Source organism: Choristoneura fumiferana, chromosome 19, assembly GCF_025370935.1.
Source record: "Choristoneura fumiferana chromosome 19, NRCan_CFum_1, whole genome shotgun sequence".
NCBI lineage: Eukaryota > Metazoa > Arthropoda > Insecta > Lepidoptera > Tortricidae > Choristoneura > Choristoneura fumiferana.
Window position 1 is genome coordinate 6,276,632 of NC_133490.1, and position 23,220 is coordinate 6,299,851.

The 23,220-nt window shown below is 39.2% G+C and overlaps 1 protein-coding gene across 1 annotated transcript in view; it reads right to left on the reverse strand.

Annotated features, from left to right (window-relative positions):
* Positions 1-952: 952 nt before the first annotated feature.
* LOC141438606 (uncharacterized) overlaps positions 953-23,220 on the reverse strand; it is a 164,440-nt gene continuing 142,172 nt past the window's right edge. Inside the window, 18 exon segments of the mRNA XM_074102473.1 lie at positions 953-3,089; positions 5,976-6,057; positions 6,598-9,816; positions 9,927-9,999; positions 10,442-10,551; positions 11,776-11,893; positions 12,338-12,430; positions 12,957-13,085; positions 14,430-14,556; positions 15,041-15,103; positions 15,472-15,626; positions 16,307-16,501; positions 16,629-16,817; positions 17,563-17,692; positions 18,259-18,366; positions 20,234-20,353; positions 20,764-20,935; positions 21,962-22,042. Coding sequence (XP_073958574.1) covers positions 3,059-3,089; positions 5,976-6,057; positions 6,598-9,816; positions 9,927-9,999; positions 10,442-10,551; positions 11,776-11,893; positions 12,338-12,430; positions 12,957-13,085; positions 14,430-14,556; positions 15,041-15,103; positions 15,472-15,626; positions 16,307-16,501; positions 16,629-16,817; positions 17,563-17,692; positions 18,259-18,366; positions 20,234-20,353; positions 20,764-20,935; positions 21,962-22,042 — 5,195 coding nt within the window. The 3' untranslated portion in view covers positions 953-3,058.

The window sequence follows — 23,220 nt, forward strand, 5'->3', positions numbered from 1 at the left end:
TTTCACATTCTGCAAAAATCAGAAAACAATTAGTAAATTAATTCTTTTCGGCCCTTTTATTTCAAAATTGTATAATTGTTTTTAAATGCCGTTTTAAATTTTTATAACCGTTGGGCTTTTACAAATTCAAAAATGTAACGACTTTTTCCAAATTTAATTTACTTTTGTTTTCTTTATTATATCTTAAATTCTTCGAACGATTTTTTCTGCCACCTCCAACATTACGGCTGACCTGATGATGATGATGAAGAATCTTCACGCCGGTTGGATGGATGGTAGAATAAGGGCCTCCTAAATCTCGTCTAAACGAGCGTTAATTTCAGGGCGCCACAGTACTGTCTGGGATTGAACCCCTCACCGTTTTTCACCAACACCTGCACGGCTGCCTGGAACCGAAGCCCCTGTCATTCCCCTATTGAAAGGACTGCTGCTGCTTACTGGCCCTGGAGGCCCTACTTCCTCCAGCCTTTGTCCAGCACCGGCGACCTGCGCTTCGGACTCTAGTCCAGGGAAGCCTCTCCAAAAAAAACGCATTCCAACTCAACTCTTTCGTATCCGCGACCCTCGAGTTTTTTTTTATTTTTATTTCTATTCTGTCAGAAAAGCCTTAGGTGCTAAATAAACGTCTAAAACCTAAATTCGTTTTACTCAAATTGAACCCCTAGGGTCTCACTGTTCTACCCTGACACTCGTAGTTAACTTCATATACATAGTACAGTCAAGGACTTCTACTCATAGCCACCATGACCAACAGGAAATTTCACAGTAAACGTCCTTCATAGTGGCATCGTACGATTTAACAAGGAAGTCGTAACGACTTTTCCTTTAAAAATTTCTATGGTGGCTCATGAATTAAAGTCCTTGACTGTACACTATCGCTAATATCACGATACAATTTTCAACGATTTCGACTACATACATAAGAAACCTCGCAAAAATAAAAATAAACACGCTCATTTTATAATTTTTATTTATTACTAAAGCAATAAATAGACTGAAGATAAACTCTATTCATAAATTAACAAAACTCTATTTAACTTTACACATAATATTCATTATATTTTGGCATCACAGTATTTCCAAAATTTTATTTTAAACGATAATACGCTTCGCTCGCGTCGCAAGTGGTGTCTCGCTCCTGGCCTATAAAAATGTGAAACTGGAAATTGTAAAACTTGTGCAGAATGGTTTGAAAGTGTAGCTAGTATGTATTATGCTTTTATTTATTTCCATGTGTACTTGAATTAAAGCCACACTCAGAGTTAAAGCAGTATTTAATTAATTCAGATGAAAACAATTAGTTTTCTGCCAATTCCTAAGGAAAGATTTAATGAATGGCCCATTAAGTAACACTGAGAGCGACAGTTATTCACGCAACAGCCCTAAACACAACACCACGCTAGCTATATGTATAATTTTGAATAAGGTATTTTCTATCCAGAAATCGATACAGTTTTAAAACTTACGTTCTAGTAGGCAAAGATATCCTAGAACAAAATGTCTCAATAGAAAAAATGCATTGAAATTATACAAATAATATATGTTTATCACTACGCCTATTCAAGTGGCGTAGGTGATACCTAAAATAATGGCTTTAACCGTAAATTATTAAATACGCTTATAATTGGTGCAGTATATGTAAAGGTGGTGAGCGGTGACAAGTGTGAGATTTAATCCTATAGTATAGTTAAATAGCTATAGTATCAATGGAAGTTTACAGCGCAAAAGAACCATCAAAAACGAATATTTAAGTGGCACACAGTGTTCTTAAAGTTGCACCTATATCTACAATGCATAATGCAGATTTCCAAACCTATTTTCAACAAAAATCTCACAGATTTATCACTGTTTCACTGGTAGGTCAAAACCTAAGAATAATGAATCACAATATTTTATGTTATGAGACCGCTCAAATTTGATATTCCTTAGAAATTATTGGAGCCCTTTAATTTTTAAGATTATTATCGACTAATTAAATTGTTTTCCAAGACTAAGTAATAAAGTAAAAATGTTGATATTTAGGATATTTTTCACCATTACAAAGCACCGCGTACCGTTTGTGACAAATACCCGTAAATATACTATTAATACAATCTAAACACTTGTGAATTATAGTAAAAAATGTGAAATTAAAATTTACAATACAAATTCAAATGATATTTCATAGGCGGGAAATTATTCGAGTAAAAGTACCCATTACACTGGGGAATCAAAATAGATATCACTTTCGCAGCTACCTAATTTCTAATCTTTGCGTACATTTTACAAATATTTAATCAAACAGACAAGTCAAATATCCGACTCTAATGGATCTATTTCCGAATCTTTTTAATTTGCTGGTTTGCTGACCTGTCACACAACGCGATAACTCGCATGAGTGTTAGGTAGACTTCAGTCATAGGAAAGTATTTGAGAATATATTAACGCCTGAATATATTCTTAAAGCTAAATGTGTGACAAACATTGTTTCCCTACCGGTATGAAGTTCAGGCAAAGGTGGGTATCTTGTTACTCTACCCTACACTCTTAACATTCTAAAAAACCAACTTATGTCAAAAACCAATGGCAGGTTTTCACTTTTGAACACATCAGCAAGGATAAACTATTCAAAATAATTCGCAAACATTATAGGTAAGTTACGTCTACTTTGCTGCTTGGAAACCATTTGGAAATATCTTATCAACTAGCGTAGAATTAAAAACAGCAGACAACGCTAGGTACCCATTTATTTGCAGAGGATCTTTTTTAAATAAAATTCGCTTGGAAAAGGCAATGATTTGAAATCATACAGCCAAGTCTTCATGTAGATACGATTTCGAAGTTTAACACTGTGCAATCTGCTGAAATTTAATTCGCCGCTAACTTTAACCTATCGAGAATCCATATTCCACAGACTGTCTATATGTATAGCTCTATCTACATCGATAGAAGCAAGGGACAACACGTCTAAAGCAGAACTCCTCTATCTATATTTTTATAAACGCTGAGTTTCAGACCTTACCAATAATTTGCCAACCGAACAAATAAAATTTATTTTTATTACGGTAAAGCGGCGTCATCACGGGCTGCGGCGTAACTTGGAGAAAAAACTGGAAACAAAAAAAGTTATGTGAGGATTTTGAGTAATAGTTGTCAACATAAAAATAAATGCAAATGAAAAATGCAAAACAATCAATAAGTAACTCACCGTCGTGAAAGTGCTTATGAAAACGTAGCGGTAGTGCATGAAAGTGCGAGGATATGTTACTGAAATACGTAGAAATAACTGCAAAATTAATCTCTAGTACCTATCTAATCTTTAAGTTTTTTTTTTGGAATCTGATCAATTACTTAAAAATGAGTGATATTCTTTCCCGGGCTGGATAACACCGACATGGAAATACCGGCCCTGTTTTTTGTGTACACGCCCATACAAACTGACAGGAGCTTCTATGGGCGTGTACACAAAAAACAAAGTCGGTATTTCCATGTCGGTGTTATCCGGGCCGGGAAAGAGTGTCACCCCTTAGAAATCTTAACAAATATGTATCTTTTTAGTTTTAGTTTTAAGTTTTCTACTGTTATACTGTTTTCTTTATTTTATTTTAATTTTGTAATTTGTATGATGGACCTGGTCTGAAAATAAAATTTATAATTATTTTTTCTTTCCTTCAATTGAATGCCAAAACAAGACATGACAAGCCCATTTTAGATCTAGTAAAAAACATGATTTCATTTTGAAGGAAATCATCGCCTAAGTCTTCTGGTATTCTAATTGTTTGCAGTTATTGAGTGCGACTTGCTGTGCCGTACGCAAATAAAAATGAAAGCCAAATAGCAATAAAAATACAGGGGTTGTTCGAGAATCGTCTCATATAATCTTAAATTATGTAACAACTTACAGAGAGACATCACGCGGGCGCTGTCTTATTTATAAATTAATAATTCTCTCAAATGTATGCAACAGCGGATAAATACGCTTTGTGACGAAAAAAGCGCTCTAACACTATTTGTAACATTATTTGCGTTCCTTAATTATGTACAATACATGTTAAAATTAGCCATGACACTGAATAAATAAAATAAACTAGCAGATCTATATTTAGGCAAATCACTTGATACCTAGATCTATGCGGTGTACGTAACATGCTTCGATAAAAACTGTACAAAGCAAGAACTTCGTAAAAATGCAGTTCTAAAATAATAAATTATACAACACAAACATTGATAGTGAGACCTACGAAATTATCATAAATAATTAAAATTTTATATAAAATGCAAAACATCTGATTAATAGATCAATCAATTAATTGCAACGTAAACATTTAAATATATTAAAATACGTTATTGTATAACTCTGTTGTCAATTGTATAAGAATCGTTGATTTGTCGAAATAAATTAAAATTATACAAAACAAAATAAGTAGGCAAGATTTTAGACTGGTCTGTACATAAATGTAGAAATAAAAATGATGCAATAAGCATGGTCTAAAATATAAGAAATACTAACTACGATTCACATCAAATACAATCATTTCTTTGAAATCGAAGAGCGTTAATCAAAGTTAATATATTAAAATTTGACACGATAGGTAGTTAAAATACAGAGTTTGACTGAATCTCTTTTAAATCGGTCACGTTACCGAAACAATGTCACATTAATCTGCACCTGCAACTGATCAAACAGCTACTTCAATGGAATTTGAACATTTTGAACCATTAATATCGTTCCCGTTCAACTTTGAACTTTTGTTCAAGTTGTTCACTGTAGTAACTATTTTGCAGTTGACAGAATAACCGATCTCTAACCACTAGATTGCTAATGAGCCTTGACAAAAACGGTCGTTTAACTTCGAAGCACGCTTAAGAACATTAATATCAATGCAATGGAGTCAAAATGAGTAGCCATCCAGCAATCTAATACGTAAGCGATCAGCGTAACAACAATAAATAGTAAAACTAAACAACTATATCATACATCGTCCGTTCGGCGGCGCTTACTTCCTCTTCTTTTGCTTTAGCTTCGGTATCCTGTAAGGCGTGCGAGGGTTAGGCGAGTGTATAGGTACAATAAAAACTGTGAAACCAATGCGGTCTTCATTTTTTTTTACCAAGTAGTGGACAGCCGTAACACTAGGGATGTAGGTTTGTTACCAACCAAAGGCTGAGATATAAAACAGTAGAAGTGGTAAGGGGTGTGCCGCGTACGAAAGTCATAACGAAGATGAAGAACCAACACCGCCCAACTGATAAATATCGAACATGCTAGGGCCAAACCTACCTATGTTGCACCCCCTAGGGTGTAAGATCCTCAATGAGGGTTTCTCGACAGGCGATATGTCGCTGGATAGAGGTCCGTTTGACGTTACAGTCAATACGGTATTTGACTATTTTGTATATGTTTTATAAATTAAAACTCCACAATGCCTGTTATCGAATAGAAAAACAATTTTTAAGCTACCTTTACAAATAACAAAGTTATAAAGGTTTGCAATTCAAGATTGGACAGAGAAAGACATACTGGCATGTGACGTCACACGCCAGTACCGCCATACTTGCTGCATAGAGAAAAGCGTTTGAAAAGATACGGAATATAGATTTTGTTGAATGGTACGGAACCCTTTGTGCGCAACGCACTTGGCCTGCTTTTTCTTAAACATTTTTGGCTAAGATGGAATGTTTCTTATTGTGTCACTAATTTTACTATCCCTCCATATCGAAACCACAACTTAACACTGCCATTACTGTTTATTTCCGGACTAGAAAGTTAGATGGCGTTAGCGATATAGGTGGACACATTCTGGTACCCGCACATAGTTTCACAGTTTTTAATAATAATAGTGAATTATAATGTTGATGTTTCCTGGCAATGTAAAATGGCGTCATGGAATTAGTCATGTGCTTTGTGCCATTGTTATTTACATTTGTAAAGTCGTAGCGTATTTATTCTAGCCTAGCTTTTGTTTGAATAAATAGAATAAACAAGAAAATCTTACCCCGAGCTCTTTTTGTGTGGCGAAGGAGAGGACTGCGCCTTTTCGGATTCCAATAGTTTTGTGCTCGAATCCTTTATGAAACCTAAAAATAATTGGAAAATATTATAATTTGTTAAAATTTTCATGTTTAATAAGATTTTTTTTTTGCTGACTATTTTTCTATGACTGTTCTTGCATTGTCATCCATAGTACATTAAACCAAGTTTACCAAGATGCTATTAACCGTTGAAAATTTCTCTGTCCTGCGGAAACGATCCCGGCTGGACCACTAGGTTTTCAATACCATATTATTGTATTGTCACCGAACTTACATACCTAAGTTAGCCAAATTTCAGTTTAGTCGGAACACATGAACTGACCTTATTTTTAAATCTTACACTTTCAATTATTCTTTAGCGTTGTTTGTGTTTGTTTGTTAGTTTAGAATGTTTAGATCAATTCTTGCAAGCTGAATTTCACGCACTACTACTGGTCGGCTTGAATTGATTTACATTCACATAAATAGATTGGGTGACAAAGCAGCCACAGCCAACAACATGTAGGTACAGTTTGCAAAAAAAGCTTAGTTTATTTCAGTCAATTTATAATATTACTTTTCTCTTTAATTTGTCAAAATACTCACCTTTCCCTGAAGATCCGAAGACAGAGTTGCCCAAATCGTTGAGATTGCTCGTAAAACTATCGGCTTCTTTCGCTACCACGTCTACCACGCCCTGCTCCGCCTCTTTCGCCCCTTCTTTCAGCCCCTCAAGCCTCTCACTTGCCTCTTCTAACCTCTCCTTTGCCGCCCCTTTGACATCTTCCAACTTATTATCAGCCGACACTTGAAAACCTTCGAACGAATCTTTCATATCACCGAATAGTTCCTTGGAATTGTTTTCGAAACTTTGCGTAGTACTTTGCACCCCTCCGATGTATTCTTTGGCGGAGTCATCTAAACTGTCAAAAGTGTCTCCTGCGGAACTTTGGAAGCTGCGCAGCGTGTCTTGTGCAGAGCTTTCTAAACCATGAACGTCATCTTTATAATCAGCATAAGTGTCTCTTGTTGAACTCTGCAAGTCTTCCCACGTGTCCTTGGCGTCGCCTATCTTGTCCTTAGCAGAACTTTCGAGTTTATCGAAAGAACTCAAGGCCGAGTCTTGTACGTGGTCGAACGCGTTTTTGGACACCTGTTGTAGTCCCCCTACTTTGTCGCTTGCAGAATTTTGGATGTGGTCAAATTCTTCATGCCCTTGTTGTTGGAGATTGGTGAATTTGTTGGAAAGATTTGATTGTAATTCTGACTTCTTATCAGCGGCGGCATTTATTGTATCTTCAGCTGATTTTTTGATTTGGTCCGTTGCTTGTTCGGCTGTTTGTCTTATTCGGTCCATTTCTGTTTCTGCGACGTTTTGTACTTGAGATTTCTTGTCGTGAATCGCTGTTTCTATTGAATCTTTTTTCTCGTGGAACGCGCTTCCTAATTCTGATGCTTTGTTTTCCAGTGCATGTTTGCCTTCTTCTGTTTTGTTTTGAATAGATTGTGTGACTGCTTCTTTTGAGTCGTGAGCGGCTGCAATGATTTCCTGTGCCTTATCGTGAGCTGCTTTGGAAATTTCTTGTGTTTTATCGTGAATAGCATCGCCTATTTTTTGTTTTTTGTCATTAACTGTATTTGTAATTTCTTCCTTTTTGTCATGAACAGCTTGTGTGATTTGTTCCTTTTTGTCGTGAGCTACTTTTTCGAACTCTTCTTTCGTATCATGTATGGCTTGGCTAACTTCCTGTGTTTTGGTCTCAACGGCTTGCCCTACTTCTTCCTTTTTGTCATGAAAGGCTTTTTCTACTTCTCCGGTTTTATCGTGAATGGCTTGTCCAACTTCTTCTTTCTTGTCGTGGATGGCATGTCCAATTTGTTCGGTTGTGTCGTGCACTGCATTTGTGATTTCGGAATTTTTGTCTTGAACAGCTTTTCCAACCTCTTCTTTTTTATCATGTATGGTTTGGCTAACCTCCTGAGTTTTACTATGGATGGCATCACCGACTTCTTTCGTCTTATCTTGGACAACTTGTTCGACTTCTTCCTTCTTTGCGTGAATAGCATTAGAAACCTCTTCCAACTGGTCTTTCTTCTCGTGCAATGCTGTGTCCGCTTTCTTGGCCTTGTCATTGAGATCTTCGACTAGGTGATTAGCACCTTCTTTGAGTTCTTCATGTTTCTTTTCAACTCCGTCTTTAATTTCGTCTTTTTTAGCCGAAGCTTGCGCCAGTAAATCATTAGCCGTATCCTTTTGCTCGGAAACTTTACCTTTAATGTCATTCTCAATTTTTTCCTTTTCTCCGAAAATGTTATGGACTAATCCGGTAATAAAACCTTTACCTTCCTTTTTAGCTTTTTTGGCCTCTTTTTTTGCCTTTTCTTTTTCTTTGCTAGCTTTTGATTTCAGATCTGCGGCAGCTTCCTGAGCTTTATCTTTAGCGTTATCTAGGGAATCATTTACTTCGTTTAGTTTTTCGTTCGTTTTATTTGTAATATTGTCAGCTGTTTCCTTAGCACCTACTTTAACACCATGAGCTTTATCACTAAGATTATCTTGTACTGCGTGGAAAGTGTCGTTGGTAGCGTGCTCACCCTCATGCACTTTCTGCTTCAGATCATCGACAGTACTTAGCCCTCTATATTTAAGTTCTTCTACGCGTTCTCTCGCAGCAAAATCGAGCTCATGTGCTTTATTTGACCAGTTATTTTTAGTTTCTCCAACGGTTGCACTGAAATTATCATAGGCATCATTTGCAGAAGACTTCACGTTGTCAAACTCATTCGCGATATTAGATTGAACCTCCGCAATTTTAGCATTAATATTGTCTGGAGTCCTCTGTGCGGATTCAGATAACTTATCCAGTCCGTCGGCTGCAGCGTGTTTTGCGTCATTGGCTTGATTTTTCGCAGCTGCTATTAACTCTTGTTCCTTGGTCGATAAGTCATCTTTAATTTTATCGCCATTACTTACAATGTCGTCTTTTGCTTCACTGGTTTGACGTTGTAGCTTATCTTTTCCTTGAGCTAATTTTGCAACGTTATCTTCGAAGTGACTGTGTACTTTATCGCTTACGTCTTCCATCTTTTCATGTGCGGCGAATTTTATTTGTTCAGCTTGGTCGAGTAACGTAGAAGTTTCTTCATGTCTGTGTTTAGGTCCATTCTTGCCATCGCAGCATACGGTCGGGTATTGGAAGGGATCCTTCTTCGGAATCCTTAGAGGAGTCTCTACCGGTTGCATATTAGCATATTGTTCATATACTTCTTCAGTAATATCATGTAGGCTTGTCGGTCTGTCTTCATCAACAACTAATTTAGTAGCGTAAACTTCACTTTCTATATCATCCTCCTTGTTCTTTTGGTGTGGTTTTGAACGTAGATCTTTAAACATATCATCGACCTTGCCCAGTAGATCTTCGCTAATAATCCTAGGAGCAGGTTTGGGAGGTGGCTTGTCCTTAGAATCTTTTGTCGGGGTTTTTTCTTTATCTTGTTTAGGCGGACTTTTTTCTTTAGAGTCTTGCTTAGGGGGTGTTTTTTCTTTAGAATCTTTTTTCGGACTCTTTTCTTTAGACTGTTTCGTGGGGCTTTTTTCTTTGGACTCTCTGGATTTCGCTTTGGGCGAGTCTTTCGCATCTTTATCGTCTTCATCCTGGCTGTGACTGAAGACATGTTTAACCTTGTCTGCGAGGCCTCCGAGGAAGCCTTCCTTTTTCTTGCCCTTGTCGGTTTTCTCGAGGGTATTCATGGGTGTCTTGTCTTCGTCCGAATCGAAGGTGGCTTTGACTTTGTTCGAGTCTACGTGTGTGGTATCACCGTTGGCTGCAAACAAATAATTTATTGCAGCTATTATCTTGAATTATTTAATACTACAAAAACAAATTATGGTAATTTTAGTAGTGCTGAATAGTAAATTATACAAAGGTACATACGTTGGGGCTTTGTGACGACGTCTTCGGAATCCTTGGTTGGATACTTCACGTCACCGTTAGTGATAATCAAGTCCTGTTTACAAAAAGAAATATACAATACAATAACTCTTTATTACACACCAACACAGTAAGCAGTTCAGAAAACACAGGTATATACATAGAGGTTTTCTAAGGTAAGCAATAGGCGACCTTATCGCTTCAGAGCGATCTCTTCCAGGCAACCTTTACAATGGACAGAAGTAAGGAATAAATTTAATTACATGTAATTTTTAAATACGTGTAATTTGTAGAGTTATTATGGAACAATATAAATAATTTTAAAGATCTGAATTGGGGCTCCTTATTAGCATAAGCTAGGGAGGTGTAAGCCTCCGACTTCGGCTCGTACAGCAATATACAAACTCAAGGGGGATTTCGTACCATTTGTGCTTAAAGATTAGCCTTATAACGAAAAATGTAATCTATCTAGGTAAGAGTGGGCTAGGCGTGGATGAGTCAATATTTAGCAGTCTCACATTAGTGTCGTCGTGTCCGTTGAGCGGCGGCGGCGGCGGCGGCGCGATCGGCCCGAGGTGGTGGTGCTCGCCCCAGTGGAAACTCAGCTCGTCTTTCAGCGCGTCGAAGCCTGCATTAAGATAATGTTCCAACATCGGACATTTTTAAACTAATCGCTCAAGCTAATAGTATATCGCATTCTAAAATAACGAGTAAATTCTCAAAATAATACCCCATTTTGATTTAGACAATTTTTTTTTTTTACCTATGCCATTGTTTATCCACTCAATGACACAATTAGACAATTAAATTTGTGGAAGGCATAAATTAAAATGGTGGATTTTTCTGAGTTGATACATACTTGATATAAGAGTACGGTATAAAAAGGCATTGTGCACGTACTATGGACTGACAAGGAACTGAGTTCAATCACTTACTCCAGATTTTTTTTCTATTGTTGTTTTCGTTTTAGTAGGTTTTTAATATGTATTCATATATACATATATAAGTATGTTTATCCGTTGCCTAATATCCATAGTACAAGCTTTGCTTAGTTTGGGACTAGATCAATTGGTGTCAAGTGTCCCATGATATTTATTTATTTATTTTTGAAAAACAATGCCTACTTGTAAAAAATAAGCCATTAAACTAATAGGTTTACGGTCAGCATCAAAAGTAGCTGCATACTTTTGTACTTTGTCGTTTTACAGCAACGTACTTAAAACCATACAAATTTGACAAATGTGCTAATACGAAAAAGTAAAAAAATATCTGCTACTTTTGATGCTGACTGTACAGTCACTAGCACAACAAAGTGTGCATAAATATCTGATACGACTCTTGCTAGAGCCGGTAGGACGTGGCAGATATTGATGCAGCTGTTTTAGCTAATGCCTAATTGTAATCTTCTAATATATACAATTCTCGTGTTACAGTGTTTGTAACCAAACTCTTCCGAAACGGCTTTACCGATTTTTATGATTTCTTTTGTGTATATTCGATAGGTCTGAGAATAGGACGTGAACTATTTCCATACTTCTACGCGGACGGAGTCACGGGCAACAGCTAATGTTTGATATAATTCTGTACTTTCCGCTGCTTTCCGCTTATCCCAGTAATATAATAAATACGAAAGTTTGTAAGTCTGTTTGTTTATTTGTTTGTTTAGATGAAATTCGGTATACAGATAGTTTGAGTCCCGGGGAAGGACATGGGATAGTTTTTATCCCGGAAAATTTCATAGTTCCAGCGGGATAGTGAAAACCGAATTCTAGGCGGACGGAGTCGCGGGTAACAGGCTAGTAAAAGAATAAAAAGTAAACTGTTGCGTGTGTCGCAGTCGCAGAGCGCTTACCTGACTGGTCGAGGTTGAGGTAGTCGACTTGGCTCTTCCCGGCGCGCGGCGCGATGCGCTCGGGCAGCTCCACGTCCAGCACGCACGCCGGCGTCTGCGACTGCTCGCCCTTGCCCACCTGTGGGATGTGGGACGTCACTGCTGTACACCTTCATCATAATCATCATCAGACGGAAGTTGCATTTTTTATGACAGAAATTGCACTTTTTCAGAGCGCGTTAGTGATCTACTTATCATCATCATCATCAGCCGGAAGACGTCCACTGCTGAACAAAGGCCTCCATAGAACGCCACAATAAACGACAACTCGCCACTAGCATCCACCGGTTTCCCGCAACTCTCACGATGTCGTCAGTCCTGCCCCTGGTGGGAGGCCTGCCAAACGCCTCGTCTTCCGGTTCGTGGTCGCCACTGATCTGTTCTTCGAGCGATGTGACCCACCCATTGCCACTACTATTGATCTACTTATAAAAGCTATTAAATCTCACGTACTGTTGTCACAATGAGCACGCCAAATCTAAAATCGGTGCCTGGACGGATGGATAACAACTGGATGTCTCACCTTGGGCTCGTTCATGAAGTAGACGCGGCCGGAAGGGCTCTCCTCGTGATGCTTGACCCGAACTGGGAACTCCACGCGGTTGTCTTTGAATGCCTGTGAAACATATTTTGCTGGTATATTCGTTGATAGGTACGAGAAACAATATGAAAAAAAGTGCTTCGTCGTATTTTTAATGAGTTAAGAAACCCTGGGCTCCGCTGACATTCGCGATCGCATTTCCTATCTCTTTCTACACTCGCCTTATAACGTGTGACGGAAAGAAGTGGTGAAAACAATTGTGATTCCAAGTTTTTTTTGGACGGTCTGTTGTTGTTAGCCTCAGACGGCTTTTACAGCTTACAGGAGAGAGGGCCAGCCGAGCCCGAGCGACCTCCTTTGCTAATGTGTCGCGCGAGCAGAGCGGTAGCGCGCAGTGCTCGTGTTGCCGAGTTGCGTTGCTCCTAGAGGAAGGGCTACAAATTAGCCCGAAACATGTCGAGCTACACTCGATTTAAGACGTGAGTTATCTGGATTAACTTTCATTTAATACGAGTAAGTCTCACGGTAGTTTCATCATTATAAAATCTGTAACTAATCGTATTCGAGCAAATCAATTATTTATTTCTTTAAAAAAAGTTACCTCAAATTTGAACATGGGTTGCGAGCCCGACTTGGTGACAGGCACCAGGTTCCCGCTGAACTCCAGATACACTTCCCGTCCGTCCAGGAACTTCACCGACGTCGAGTGGGCCACCTCTGTATAGTGCTCCTAACACATAAACAATCATTAGTTAATCACCTTTGTTGGGAACGTGGACTGTAGAGTATGGGCTAGTCGTTATACGAAAGTCACGATTCTCTGCCTTTTCCCAACTGTTTATTTGCCAAACTGTTTTATTTCCCAACTCACGATTTTTTATGAAACCATGTTTTTTTCGGAACTTTCATAAAACAAACCTAATCTAACCTGCCGTGTTCTATAAAAGCATAAGGAAATACACTGAGAAAAAATTTAGGTTTCGGAGAAAATTGAAAATTGGCAAATGAAACAGTTGGCAAACAATAATTCTGCAAAAAGGCAGAGAGAGCTAAAATTTATTTCTAACACACGAGAATTAGTTAGTGCGACCATCATATCAGCAGAAGTGGCAGTGAAAGTCATTCTACCAACCTACAACTTAAAACACTTGAAACTTACCTACTAAAAACAATTTAGATTGTATGTTAATATGTTTTAAAATGAAAATAACAAATGTTTTTTGTTTATATCAAAATAAGCAGGTTATCACCGTATCGAACGTATGAATGTTAAGAAGTGTTTTCGAATCGAATAAGAAATCATTTAAATAAATTTATGTGGGTCAAGAATTTAGATCAATTAATTTTATTATGACTGTTTAATTACTTTAAAGATTAAGAACAGCGTCAGAAAAATATTGCGACATTCTTTATAGCTATGTAGAATATATAAAAAAAAAACATTACATACATTATTTTAAATGAAAGTACAATACGCTTTTCTTTAGCACTTGAAAAATTTCGACTTTACTTGGGACTTTAGAACAATCATTCGTTTGTTCTCTAATCTTGGTGTAACCTTTTCGACGCCAACGACCTATATATACCTACGTCCATTACTTCAATGTAAAAGCAACCTTCGTTCAATTGTGTTAAGATTCAATTTTAGGCATTGCAATATAGAAGTCTGGCGTATGGGTTATGTCTTTTGTATTTGACGTGGCGGCGAAAAGGTTAATAAGTATCTAAGTATGTATTTATCTATTTGAGTATGTTTATCCGCTGCCTTGAACCCGTAACACAAGTTTATCTTACTTTACAGGATTAGGTCAATTAGTGTCAATTGTACCATATTTATTTATTATTAATTTTCATATGATGACCGTCAATATAGGCTAACGCGTTTCTTTTTCGCCGCCGAGCTCTTTCCACCAGAGTTGCGCTGAACGAGGACATTTAAATGAAACGTTTCTATTGATTCATGACAAACACGTTCTTTGCAACACCTTGCACATCTCTGATGGAAACGCAGCCTAAACCTGTGGTGAACATGTTTTGTGGGTTTTACAAGGTAGGTAATAAACTTGTTACAAACCTGTTGTAGCAACGTTTCGTAGGCATATCGGTCCGTAATGTATAGTACAAGCAATCTTCCTTCCAGCGCGTCGAGCCTCTTGCCCAGCACCACGATACGGACCTCGAACGGAACCAGCAACATTTCCCTGGAGAGAGTGTTATGCAATCGTCAACTATACCGTACAATGGCACATCACTAAAAGTGAAGTACATCCCTAGAGCGTGAAGTGGCAATTTGACGTTTCGATTCGGCGCGAAAAGCAAGAGAATGCATGAATATTAAAAAGTGCATATTTTGCACAAAATACATACATTGCATACTAGAAATGGTGATGAAGAATAGTTAACACTACATTTGACATATAGAGTGTGTAGGATTATGTATCTAACAGTTTTAGCTTAAGTAAGCTTACCGCGTGTATTCTGAAACAGCTTCAGTTCAGTTGCTTATGCAGATTCATAAGCTTCAGTCGATACGACCGCTGGAAACCAGCTGTTACTTTCTCGCTTAGCGCTTAGTTTAGAAATTTGCTGCCTTAATGTTACTTACTTGTAAGATTTTTTGGCAGCTTAATCAGCTTAAAGACCGTTCTTAACTTAAGACTTTTGATTCTTTCATTTGTTACTTACTTGTAAAGTTCAGTCGCCAACTTGGTAGCGTCACTGACGTTTTGACAGTTCATCAGCCAGAATCTGAAATACATATTGTACAGTTAACATTATTGTCCCCTAGGATTAAGGTAATGTCATTCTAACTTAAAATACCGTATTTTTCTTACTATGAGTTCGTTATACGTATAATTAATGTGTGGCTAACACTCAAGGGTATTGTAGTCTTAAGTGGCGAAGCTCAGTTCAAAAAGTTAAGACAAATATCAAACACTCGCTGCTTCAGTTGCTTTGGTCGGAAGCGGCCCGCATTCACCGTGAGCCCGTGGCTTTAAACAGTTCATCCATTCATCTCTTTGGTGGACGTCCTACACTGCGCTTATATACAATATACACAGCTGTATATTTAGTTCGAGTGACATTTATTTATTGGTCTGTGATTATGTGGTCACCTGGCGGAGACGGTGGTGGTGAAAGAGCCGCAGTCGTCGGTGACGGTGAGGGGGGTGGAGCCGGTGACGTCCTCCCACACGGCGCGCGCCTGCCCGCCCATGATCGAGCACAGCAGACGCAGCGTCGACGTCGACGCCTTGTCGTGAGGGCCGTTCTGGGGGTTAGCAATGGTCCAATGTTACATACGAATATAATAATAATAAATATCACGGGACACTTGACACATTGGTGACCTAGGCCCAAAGTAAGCAAAACTCGTGCTATAAAATAACCGAGTCAGTTTACTCTGACCTAACTTTGATAAAATTATGCGAATTCATTTTATGACAATCAATAAGGTTATGCATAATTCAATGAGGCTTTCTGTGACACGCTAGTTGGCGCTAGTATCGTGAGGTCCGTTTGACAACTTTGACAATTAAGTCTCGTTTGTGATTGGTCAAATAACTACCTAATCTAAATGAAGCAAGACAAAACTTCAAGCAGACTTTTGGATACTAGCGCCATCCAGCGATATTTTACTTATCAAGAAACTCCCATCATAGGAATTTATAATTATGTTAAATAAGTGTTATACCTTTTATTATTATGCCAATTCAAATGTTATGCACATGTATATTATATATAATAAGAATAACGGAAACGGCTTCAATGATTTCAATGAAATTTGGTATGTATGTAGGGTAGGGGTTTTCGAGGATAAAAAATCGATCTTGCTTGGTCTTATCTCTGGGAAAAGCGGAGCTCGATCGCCCAGGTACTGATCTACGAAAAGGAGCACCCGCCGCGGGAACTTGGATCAGCTAAAATCATGGCGTGGTGCGTGGCACAGACCTCTGTCTTGGGCAGCGGCGAGGTGAGCGTGATGCTGCGGTGGAACTTGCGGCGGCGCGGCTCGACCGTGATGACGGGCGCCACGCACACGTGCCGCGGCAGCGCGCGCCGCGCCAGCGCCGGCGACGCCGCGTGCGCCTGGACGCCCACGCGGATGCGCTTCGTTAGCGCCTGCGGCGGGAACAGCGCTTGCACCTAAACAATACGTCTTTTTAGGACAACGGGTGTGTTCTAGTGGCTTCATTTTTGAAAGACATAAAGTAATTTGATATAATTTTTATTCGGCGCGCATTTATGTCCTGGGGTACCCCTGGCTACCGACCTGCGGTATGTGCGAGCTGGAGACAGTGCCGCCCTCGGGCCCCACCACGTGCACCTCCTGGCGCACGCGCGACACCACGGCCAGGTAGTGGGGGAAGTCGCACGTGATGATGCGCGTGACCCGCTCCCCGTTCTCTCCCAGCGTCTCGCCGGAGCTGCCGTGCTCCTGCCGCTCGCGGTGTAGTGCTTCCTTTAAAAACAAATGGGCGTTCTGTATCCAAAGGTAACGTACATTTTTTACGTACATTTTGATAGGCTTAGCAAAGAGGATAGACATAGCACGAGTAATCATAATGCGCTCAGTGTATCGTATTGTTTAGGAATGTGATATTTGCTGAGTTAGCAAAGAGGGTAGATATGTACGAGTTATCATAATGCGCTCAGTGTATTGTATTGTTTCAAAATGAAATAATATAAGCAGGATAATAAATAAGCAGCGTAAATGAAAAAGAAGTCCAGAATATTTTTGATCATCCCAAATGATTAATTTGCTAACTGCATTATATGAAGCGATTTTTTAACTGTAAATTAACTCAGGAATGTTATAAAAAAATAACCTAACCTATAGTATCGTGAATATTCCTGATAAAATGATTAAATCCTGAATAGTTTCAGGAGAAAAAAACCTAATCTATTCGTTTCGTATGAAACAGTTGGGAAATCAATTATTTGAGAAAAAATTTAAAATAATATAATATACGTCGCTGTCCGCAGTGCTGCCTCTCAGTGAGTTCAATTATTACTTGCAGCAAATTTAACACGCATGTGTGCAAATTGTAGGAAACCATCACGAAGAAAAATTTAACCAGTTTTCGCGTGTAAAATAATAAATTTACATTTTGACTCAAACATAGAGTTGCGAGAAACAACACAATAGTAGCACCTCTCTAGGATTCACATTATCTCCCGTCAGGTTATTTTCCTCTAATATGTACCTGTATCATAGGGTTGTCGTTATTGTGTAGATAGTGGTCCTGCCACGTGTCCCCGGTGTCCGAGCGCAGGATGACGATTTCTCTCTCCTGGCAGGACGTGGTGAAGATCGGCACCTCGATTATTACCGGCCTAGAAGGAAGAAGAAACAAGATTTAGGGGATGTTTCACCATCCATTGATTAGCGTTAACCGACGGTTAAATGTGATGCCGTCTTCGTCTATTCGAACAAAACAAATAGAGACGGCATCACAACTAACCGCCAGTTAACACTAATCAATGGATGGTGTAACAGCCCCTTAGAAAACTTGTCATGACGGTTTTGTGTAAAATCGGAAAAAGTAAGTCTATGATAGAGCTAGCATTATGGCAATCTACATTTGTAATCAAAGTGCAGTGACCAAAAGTGGGTCTTGGCCTCCAAAACCAGATTACGCCACGCTTTACGGTCTTAAGCCAGCTCTTGCTGGCCTTCAACCCCGAGATCCAAAAGATCTTTCAGGACCTCGTGCCTCCAGCGGTACCTGGGACGACGAACCGGTCTACGTCCACTCGGTCGTCCCAAGTACACTCTCTTCACGGCTCGATCCTCTCCCAGCTTTTCCTTGTGCCCGAGCCACCGTCTTGACGCTTTGGTGTTTCCAATAACATTAGGCTCATTTGTGCTAGTGGTTTATTCTGATGATGAAGGCACTTACGCCAAGAACTTTGCTCCTTGCGGCTGCAGCTCAAGCAGCCGTGATGCCAGCGCCTCGCCCTCCATCAGCGGGGGAGGGGCGGCGGCCGGCGCGCGTCGTGTCGCCGCGCTGGAATATAACTGACACGTTAAAAAATAACCACAATTAGTGGCAAAGAACAGTATAAAAATGATTAAAAAAGTATCAAAGATTTTCCAACAAAATTGTTGTCATGTTCACGATTTTGGCGTCAAAATCTGACAATAACCTTTAAAAGTAACTCCTTTTTATTTTTATTCCAATTATTGCCTCCTAATGCAAGACTTATGTTTGTTTTTGGCACTTACTTTAGCCTGTATGTATTTTTTTCTGTATGTAAACGGTTGTCTGAAAGATATCTGATTCCAGCTATTGTCTACCCTATTTAAGATCCATTTATCTTCATTACATCACGGCCTATATACCTCCCACTGCAGGCACAGGATTCCTCTTAGAATATCAGCATATTATCATATATCAGTCAGCGGCCGTTTCACTTTTGCGGGAACACACAAAATCGTGTATTTTCATTTGTGTATTTGTTTTTTGTTTTATGCGTGTTCGCTGTTTATTGTTTCTTTTTTGTTTTGAATTTGTTGTATTTGTGTCTTTGTGACTGTGAATAAATGTCTTCTTTCTTTCTTTCTAGACCCAGCGCGTATTGGGAACTTCTCACACACTATTGAAGTCTTTATTTTGTTCCATTAGAGATGGCATGAGTGATATATCACAAACAATGACAGGAACTTAGTAAAGATTGGTGCAATAAGCCATTCCTAGTCTATCTACTAGCATTAATTAGACCAAGAAATTGCTGACGTCTGGAAAAGCATAACATTCTCAACAACCTTCCAACCTCCTATACTACAATCAGCATGGATCAACACGTGACCTTGCTCATTTTCATTCAGAAACCGTTGAGCAGCTAATAATAAACAAACAATAACATTAGCTTTGCAATGTGAATCATAGACTGAAACGGTTCGCTGCAGTTTGGGAAGCTGCCATGATTTGTATTTATTGTGTAAATAGCTTCATAATAAGTTGTGTTTCGTTGAGTGGATGAGAGCACGGGTAGTATCGCGCAGAAGCTAATTACTTTCTAGAAATGGGTCGAACTCACAGAAATAATAAGAAGAATAGAAATAACTACGTCGGAAAGAACGTCCCGAAAGCAACCCTACTTATTGATTCTGATATTAGTTCAAATTATGTTGAGTATGAAAAGCCAAAATAAACGGGTCGCGGGAGGCCTATGTCCAAGAGGACGTCCTACGCTCGGCTAATACGATGATGATGATGATGATAAAACGTCTAGTTTATAATATCAATGGTTCCTTTGAAATACAATCAGTTCAATTTGCACGGCAATTTCGTTGCACAAACACGACTTGTATTCCTTCCAACTTTGAGTCTTAACGTGATGTCATAAGGATTACATTTGAGGATTCAGTGATTGACAACGATTTATTTCGTGGAGCAATTGTTCAATAAAGTGCAATATTCGCGAGTATACAGTGTACAGAAAAATCTCAGGTACACTCATGCTAAGTAAATGTCATCGATTATATTTTGTCAACTTCTAGCTCAACGAGATAAAAAACAACAGAAAAATAAAGTAAGGCTGGGAATTGAACTAATTTCCTCGTCATTTTGTGACGCCTGTCCTAATCCCAATACGTCATTGTAAGCGATTAGTAAACACTTTTGGCTGTAGCTCGGCGATAAAAGCGGAAAAATTTTCATGCTACAAATACTCTCTTATTGCTACTCAAGTTTGGGTTTGCTAGTCATGCTCGCGTCCATGCAAGGGTCTAGACTAACTCATTTTGTCAGGGTTTCGCCGTCGACGGATACGTCTTGAAGGACATCATCTCGCTACTCGCCGGCGGTGGCCGTTTTACCAACTTTTATAATTATTAAGTAGTAGTAGGGTAGGTTAATTCCTTTTTCATACCGGCAGGTAACGCGCGTAGGCGCCGCGCAGGCCGCGGGCGGCACTATGATGCGCACTCCGCCGCGCCGCTTGGCTTTCATGGCGCCGCCGCGCGCGTCCACCACAAACGACACCAGGAACCTGATGGACAAATACAATAATGAAAAATTAGCGGGGAAAAAATCATGACTAAAAAAATTATGACAAACATTACATTGTGACTTTCAACCATTTTGTGCCTAGTAGTGATCTTTTTGTCATTGTGGCTGGGCCACAGACAGCCTGCCACTCACCCGATGTCGAGCGGCTGCCGGTCTTCTTGTCACTGTTTCCGGGCCACACCACTGTCACTCACCCGATGTCGAGCGGCTGCCAGTGGATGGTGGCCACCTTCTTGTCATTGTTGATGAGCCAGAGGTGGCAATCTGTCAATCACCCGGTATCGAGCAGCTGCCGATCTTCTTGTCATTGTTGCCAGGCTACCTCACTGAGACTCACCCGATGTCGAGCGGCTGCCTGATTGTGGCCACCTTTTTGTCATTGTCACTCACCCGATGTCGAGCGGCTGCCGTTCGATAGTGGCCACCTTCTTGTCATTGTTGCTGGGCCAGAGGTGTCCGTCCGTCACGCTGTCCTCGAGCGGCCGCGCGCGGTGCAGGGTTCCCGCCTCGCTGTTCATGTAGCGGTATTGTTGTTGTTGCTGGATTGGACACTCTACTTCTCCTGGAAAACATAAAACAGTTCATTCGTCATTCAGTTCGTTCAGTCGCCTGACTATGATATGGAAACCTATGAGCGTGCTTAGGGTAACCTCCTCGTGTGCTCAAGAGCTACGGTTCCCTTTTGGATCTGTCCGGGATGAAGAGCAGTGCTTGGGCTGGCGCATCCTGGGCATCGGTCAACGATTTCCTGGCCAATTATGGATATTTATTGACCGGATGGCTAATAACACTACATGGGAGGGAGGGGTGTATAGTAATCTTTTACTAAACAATGGGTGTCATCGTTTGATTATCTTTATCACTTGACATTGTTAAATTTCACCATATAATATGTGGAGCCACATTTAAAATAATTAATAATGAGTGAGTTTTTTATAGTTAGCTCTTGTTTATTATTCCAGTAATTTGATAGGTACTGCAGTTGTATCGCGTTTGAACCCCAGCCTTACAATGCAATGTTATTGGAAAGACTTTACTTGAATAATGTAAACAGGGATCCTTAAGCAAGTTATAACGCTAACGCCTTTCCTTGACCCGCAAATAACAAAAAAACTATGTACTACATTATCTCAATTAGGTTACATTGATTGCGCAGACGCTTGCATAACAACTTGACCCTCGTCGACCCTTTACGAGATTGCCCTAATGTAATCGATAACTAGATCGATCTTATTAAATGATCATTATTCGAAAGTTGACACGACGGGATCACACGAGATGATTGAGTGTCATTAAAGACAATATTTTAGGGGCGCCGTCAAAATTGCAATCACCATCGTTTTCTATCATCATCGTATATCGTTTGGCAGAATTAAATAAACATTAAAGCCCACTCAGTAATGGCCATTGATCTTTATACATCATCAGCGGGAAGACGTCCACTGCTGAACAAAGGCCCCTTAGAACGCCACAATGAGCGACAACTGCCACTTGCATCCACCGGTTGCCCGCAACCGATCGATTGAACGTTATTAGACTTTAATGATACTTGAAAGACAACACGTTTGGTAATACTAAATATTCTTACCTCCCTCGTCTTCAGAATCGCTCATGAACGTGTCCTGCATAAGCTCAGGCGCAGCCACGCGGTATTTGCCCTCCAAGCCACCTGCAACAAACAAAATAAATAAATAAAGGTCACTAAACACGCCAAATAGGCGCACATAGACGTTGTTGCGGTACTTGCGGTTGCGGAGATCAACCCGCTTCTATCAAAAAGGTAACAAAAATTACAGAAATCGGTGAATCTTTTAAGATCACAAAAAATACAATCACAATCATATTCATAGATAGAGATAAGCTCACGCAGGTTATTTATAATAAAAAATAATAGACAAAGATATTATCTCAATAAAATTGAAATCTTTTAAAAATATGAAGTAAGCATTCTACACTTCTGAACGTTGATATATTTTTAGATATAGTTAGTGTTAGTATTGTAACTAAGGACCATACGTCCCTGTACAAATGAATATAAAGTATAAAAAATGAAAATTGACTTTCTGCCAAGTTTCTTGCGGCGCATGCAATGACTTTCCGAAAGCGCAGTTTTAAAAAATGACGTGTAAAAGCACTATTTACTGAATAAATCATTTGAATTTTGAATTTAATTTTTAATCTCAATAAAATTGAAATCTGTTTAGAAATATCGAAGTAATCGCATAATAAACACAAATGTGAAAAACAAAGGTGAACTGATAACCTCCCCATTTTTCGAGATGGGTTGTAAAATTAGCACGTATTATAACGCAAAAGAGGTATAATTAGAATCATACAATGATTATGCGACAAAGCTACCAACTATTAACCAACCATTTATTAAGTTAGCATTAAATTACTTAATTGTATTTATAATGGGTTACGTTTCTTGGACAATCATTGTTTTTGACGTTTCACATAATCAAACAATGAGACAATGACGCGGTCGGTGAAATCCTATGAAATATTACTCGTACGCTGTAAAATTTAATAAATTAATGAGAATTGGGTTTGTTTGTACTAATTCAAAGGCTATTGTAATTAGAAGTAACAACACTATAGTTAAGAGAATCGGATAAAAAAGTAACACCGCCACATATTTATAGACTCCATTTAAAATTATTATTTCAGCTGATTACTATGGTTAGTTTTACTACAGCAAGTAAATGGTATGGTTTCAAAGGAAGGTAAGCGTTGTTTCCAAGACCGGCAGTTTGCTGATTTGGGACCATTTCGAATTGCGATTTTTTTTCCATGTTGTCACATTCTTTTTGCAGGTGGTAGGACCTTGTGCAAGGTCCGCCCGGA